The following is a 6,572-nucleotide window of genomic DNA, read 5'->3' as shown; positions in this document are numbered from 1 at the left end:
TGATGTATTACATGTAAATTCAAGCCAAGGGCTTAATATATATTGAGTTAGTACTCTTTTTTTTGTAACCAAGTGTTAACTTGGAAAGCTGTAAGCCCATAGGGCATTTGCTTTTATTGTTAACATGTAATATAGTTGTAAGAATTATTCTGATGAATATAAATGGTTGGTTTCTTTTATATTAATGCATGTCTAAAGTGATGGGTTTTATGTATTATTTTGAGGGCGTTACATCTTCGATCCTGATCGTACACGTGGCAGTTAGTATTGGTTGTTACGAGATCTGAGTAACAGTGGATCAACAAAGAAATACAAGGTGATGTGGCATCAACGGTTACTCACATTTAAATTCAAATTTAGGAGGGAAGCCTAACTACAAGCGATTGCGTAATGGAGCTAATCTTGAGGCAACATGATCAGCGATCATAGAGGAGCAGTTCGACGGTTGCAAATACAATTCGATGGTCATCTTTGAGCAGTATAAATAGCAGAGAAGGCCTCAGAAAAAGACCCCCAGACTCAGATCCAAAAAACCAGTCTTATTCTACTTTACTTAGTTTTACATTTCATGTTCTTTACATTCCTATTCTTTACATTCCAGTACTTTAAATTCTGCATTGCACTTCATTCATAGGAGTAGTTTCAAGTAGATTGTCACTGTAAACCTCTACGAGGCTGAGTTTGAATCATTGTAAGTTTTTCATTTTAATGAAATGCATCAGTTGTCCTTTATTTGATTGATATTTTGCTTAATTCTCCTAAATCAAGCCACCAGTAAAAGTCCTCTTCATTGAGGCTGAGAGAACTAAAACACAATCGTCTGATAATTGGTTGGCAATTAAATTTCTATAAGGACTGATTGATCCTTGCTGGCACGCTCGCAATTATAATAATAACCTTCGAAAGCCAAAAAGTCAACATATTCGAACATCAACAACTACAGAATGAGGCACAACAGGCAGATACAGAAATTATTATTGATCACCTCAACAATGATCAACAAACAACTTCTGATGCAATCACTTCCTAAGTCTTTGAAAATAAAGGAACTATTTTCTTTTTAAATGGAGGTGCAGGAACAGGGAAAACATTTTTGTACAATACGATTGCATTGAAGTGCCGCAGCCTTGGCCATATTGTTATTACTGTGGCTTCATCTGGAATTGCATCATTGTTATTGATAGGAGGTCGCACTGCTCATTCAACATTTTCCATTTCGTTGGATGTATTAGAAAATTCAATTTGTGGATTTAGCAAGCAATCATTACAAGCAGAATTGTTTAGAGAAACAAAACTTATAATCTGGTATAAAGTTCCTATGCAACATAAACATTATGTTGAGGCAGTTGATCGCACACTTTGGGACACTTGTGATAGTGAAAAGCCATTTGGGGGTATAAATGTTATTGTTGGTGGAGATTTTCAACAAAATCTTACCAATTATAACCAAAGGAGTCCGTGAGCAAATTGTGAATGCATCATTAAGACACTCTTTTCTATGGAAAGATATACATGTTCTGTCTTTAAATTTGAACATACGCTTGAATCATGCAAATCTTAGAAATGCTAATTTTGCAAAATTTTTGATGGAGATAATATTTTTTTCAAACTTTTTCTCTATTATATGGTTCTTTTAAATTGACGAAATACATTTACGTTTATGTACTTTAATTGATTTTACTTATTACTTTATTTATTTATTTTTATAAATAGATTGGGACCAATCCTCAAGAAATTGTTAAACTTCCATCAACAATACACAAATGCCAAGATCTAAAAGACATAATCTCAATAGTTTATCCGCAACTGGATGTGGCAATGACATCGATTGCAACATTTTTAACTGAACATACAATTCTTTCTACACGGAATGATGATGGCAGTGCTATCAATACTGTTGCATTGAATATTTTTCCCTGTAACACATACTTATTTGGCAGCAGACAAGATGTCTGAAGATGATTAAATTGACCGTACTATAATAAATAGATAACCTAATGAATATTTAAATTTATTAGATCCTCTTGGGCTATCGGCTTTTAAGGTAGAGTTGAAAGTGGGTTGTCCTATAACGTTGTTAAGAAATATTGCACCAAAAGAGACTGTGCAATGGCACAAGATTGATGGTTTCTAGATGCAATACTCGTATAATTGAAGCTCAAATTTTAACTGGAGAAAAATTTGGCAATTTGGTATTCATTCCAAGGATATCCTTGACACTGTCTTCTTCAGAAATGCCTTTCCGAATGACAAAACGTCAATTTCCAGTTTGATTGGCATGTGCCTTGACCATTAATAAATCTCAAGGGCAATCTGTGAAATTTGTTGGAGTTGATTTGCGTACACTAGTGTTTAGTCATGGGCAATTGTACATGGCCCTATCTAGATGCACATCTTTTGATTATATAAGTGTCCTCCTTCCTAATGATAAGCCAGATTCTACTACAAATATTGTTTATCCTGAAATTTTGTTATAGTGTTACTTATGAATCAAACCACTTTTGTCAAAAGGTACAATTTATTTATTGATAAATTTGTTTCTATTAATTACAAATTGTTATTTTTAAAATATTTTACTATATATGTTGACTTTTGTAGGATTGGGTTAAAAAATATATGGAGCTCAAAAAGATAAATACAACTAGATTGGTTCGATAGGGATGTAATAAGGTAATTTCAATTTGAAAGTGTTGTGATATATATATATAGATTTTCTTTTACTAATATACTAACTTTTTTTTTTCATAAATTAGTAGATTGACGTGCATGCTCCTCACTAGGATACATACAAGTTGATACAAATACTTTTTGGAAAGTGATGAGGCGCTCCTAGAATTTCTAAGAACACAAGTTTGAAGATCATATATATATTTTTTTTGTTGTAAAAAGCATAAATATGCTTGCTACGATCCAGATTTTGTAAAGTTTCCTATCGATGTGAATTTTATTACTTACAATAGTTTTGTAAAACTTTTTATCTATGTGAAATTTATAACTAAGTTTAGATGTATGTTAGATAATATTCATTTGAATTATTGACTTATGCTATGCGTTTGTTTTTGTAAATGTAACACACTAGGTGATATAGTCTTTTTTTCTTTTGTTTTTTCTTCCTAATATGCTCTTGAATTAGTTTAAAGAAAGCTAGTCATATTTTTATTTGGTTGAATTTGAATCTTTGCCTCCATATATAATTTTATCAGGAAGGGTGTTGCATTTTCTTTGTATTACAAAACATTGGCTGGTGTGCTTAATTTGTTATTTGTCATTTTTTTGTATTGCAGAGCATCGGCTGGTGTGCTTAATTTGTTATTTGGCATTTTTTTTTTTTGTATTGTAGAGCATTGGCTGGTGTGCTTAATTTGTTGTTTATTTTTTTCTATTACAGAGCATTGGCTGGCGTATTTCGTCTGATTTTTATTATATGTTTCTGTGTTGTGGGACTTACATTTTGTTGTTTGTTTAAAATCTTATACTTTTGTTGTGCTTGAATTTTACGTAGCATTTATGTGTTTACTTTTCACTATTTTGTTTACCTATAAATTTGGAAAAATTATGTTTAAATTGATTTATTCACCAAGTAGCATACAATTTATTTATTTTTCATTTATTTAATTTTCTGCACAATAAACTGACCACCAAACCATAAAAATTGGTAGATTTCAACCATTATATTAAAATTGATGCAAAACTATAGCCATGAGATCTCTCTTCTTTATTTCAACCAAAACTGACTATCTAAAAAAAATGTGGAATATAGAAATTTATTTGGGTATTGTTATTGACCAAGATAATAAAATGCTTGTTTTCTATTGCAAATTGCAAGTGGATTACATAAACAAAAATACTACAATAATAAATATTTGGTGATATGGTCTTTGTTTGCATTTGTGTCATCACTATTTTCACATTTTCTTGGCCAAGGTAATAATTGTGTCATCACTATTTTCACATTTTTCTTGATAAATTGTGCAATTTCCATCACAGTGCCTCCACCAATACTAAGCATGGACCATACCATTTTTTGTCCTTTAAATTTCTATTTGACAAACAAAAACACAACTTGTTTTGCATTGAAAATTTGAGTTCAAATACTATATCAATCACAATAATATTATTGAAACTTGCTTATTGTTAAAAATAAAAATTTATAGCAAGACTAATTTTTAAATTTAATTGGATAGTTTTTATATGTTTATCATTAAGTTTGTAGCAAGAAGAGTCTAATTTTTGTTAATTTCTGCATCTCTCTAAATTTGTATATGTTAAATTTTTTTTTATATTTAAATTGAGTGGATCTGAAAAGTGAAAAATATTGATTAAAATATTAAAAAGTTCACTAAAAATAATAAAATACAAATTAAAATTTTAAAAACTATTTTTGGAAACTCCAAAACCAAGTAAGTTTTGAATTTTAAATTTGTAAAAATTATTTTTAATATATACAACTAAACAACATTTTAAGTTTGACAAACTCGTTTCAAAAATCTAATTCTAAAATTCACTTGAAAATCCAAAACCATACGGGTCATCTATTTATATTTTCACCTCAATTTTTTTTCCCAACAAATTGAATAAATTTCATTTTAACCCAATAATTTTCACCATGCCTTCAGGATAACAATTCCTTGAGGATTTGTGTATTGTTGATGGAAATTTAACAATTTCTTGAGGATTGGTCCCAATCTATTTGTAAAAATAAATAAATAAAGTAGTGAGTAAAATCAATTAAAGTACATAAACGTAAATGTATTTCGTCAATTTAAAAGAACCATATAATAGAGAAAAAGTTTGAAAAAATATTACCTCCATCAAGAATTTTGCAAAATTAGCATTTCCAAGATTTGCATGATTCAAGCGTATATTCAAATTTAAAGACAGAACATATGTATCTTTCCATAAAAAAGAATGTCTTAATGATGCATTCACAATTTGCTCACGGACTCCTTTGGTTATAACTGATAAGATTTATTGAAAATCTCCACCAAGAACAGTGATACCCCCAAATGAATTTTCACTATCACAAGTGTCCCGAAGTGTGCGATCAACTGCCTCAACACGATGTCTATGCTACATAAGAACTTCATCCCAGATTATAAGTTTTGTTTCTCTAAACAATTCTGCTTGTAATGATTGCTTGCTAAATCCACAAATTGAATTTTTCAATACATCCAACAAAATGGAAAATGTTGAATGAGCAGTGCGACCTCCTACCAATAATAATGATGCAATTCCAGATGAAGCCACAATAATAACAATATGGCCAAGGCTGCGACACTTCAATGCAATCATATTGTACAAAAATGTTTTTCCTATTCCTGCACCTCCATTCAAAAAGAAAATAGTTCCTTTATTTTCAAAGACTGAGGAAGTGATTGCATCATAAGCTGTTCGTTGATCATTGTTGAGGTGATCAGTAATAATTTCTGTATCTGCCTGTTGTGCCTCATTCTGTAGTTGTTGATGTTCGAATATCAACTTGTTACCAACTACTGCACTCCAATTTGTAGAAGGTTGCGGCATTGGCGGGAAGTCAATTAAACTTTTTCCCAATTCTTGGAGCATTTGATTCAAAAGATATAGACTATAGTCTTCAATTTGAGCCTCAGTTGGTTTAGAAATGGCAAACAATGTTCGAATCTTATGTGCAAGATCATCACATATATACATTGAAAATTGATTCCATAATACATATGGTTGTAGTGGAGAGCACTGAGTAAGAATAATAGTAAACAATCTCCTCAATTGATGACCAGTTTTCATAACTGCAGCCTCTTTAAGGCATTGTATCCATTCTTCATCATCTTCTAAAAGTCCTCTTGCAACACATGCTGATTTAAACATATCATGCAAAACATTATTGACCGTGCGTAAGCATCGAAACGATTTTGGTCCTTTAACAACAGTTAATAGCAAACACAAATAAAATCTCTCACCACAATTAGGGCTAACAAAGTACATTCTACCAATTGCATATCCCTGCTGTCTTGGTTTCTATCTCTTTTCGAATTAAGCCAAACAAAATGTTATGGAAATTCTTGGTAAGTAAATGGACATTCATCTTCCATAGAAGCGCAACATGCAAAAAAAACCAATAAGAGTTGACATTTGTTGCCCAGCTCTAGAAAATATTACTTCTAATGATTCATCAGGATTAAAAAGAATGCGGTGCATTCCAGGTAAATGAAGTGCTAAGCGTACAACTGTTGGTATCTCTGCATGCAATGGATGACCAAATATTCACCAAGCAGCTTCTGGAGGTCCAATATACCTCGCATCGAGATATTGTTGGATCTCATTTATCAATCCCAACACCATCATTGTACGATCATAACCCTTGTAAATGTACTTATGTATATACTTGACACATCTCATTCTGGCACAAACTTTCACATTTATGTGACAGTTGAAACATTTAGAAAGATATGAATTGTATGGTACGACATCTTTGTTATCAACTTCTTTCCCCCTCACAATATAAACTTGACCATTATTGCAACGACGATCGATAGGATGTCCATCTTGATCCATAGTAGTTATTTCTGCGAACGCTCGAGGGTATCTCTTATTGC

At 31.4% G+C, this 6,572-nt stretch overlaps 1 protein-coding gene across 1 annotated transcript; it reads right to left on the bottom strand.

Moving 5' to 3' along the window:
• Positions 1-5,070: 5,070 nt before the first annotated feature.
• On the bottom strand, positions 5,071-5,523 carry LOC145822192 (uncharacterized). The gene has a single exon (XM_082918794.1). The coding sequence runs from the start codon at positions 5,521-5,523 to the stop codon at positions 5,071-5,073; it is 453 nt and encodes a 150-aa protein (XP_082774920.1).
• Between the last annotated feature and the right edge of the window lie 1,049 nt (positions 5,524-6,572).

Source organism: Camellia sinensis, chromosome 1 (genome assembly GCF_055761805.1).
Source record: "Camellia sinensis isolate YWXY chromosome 1, ASM5576180v1, whole genome shotgun sequence".
NCBI lineage: Eukaryota > Viridiplantae > Streptophyta > Magnoliopsida > Ericales > Theaceae > Camellia > Camellia sinensis.
This window is presented reverse-complemented; position numbering and strand designations above follow the sequence as displayed.

Coding starts and splice junctions, on each gene's coding strand:
- LOC145822192 (XM_082918794.1), bottom strand. CDS start 5,523: ATGCCGCAACCTTCTACAAATTGGAGTGCAGTAGTTGGTAACAAGTTG.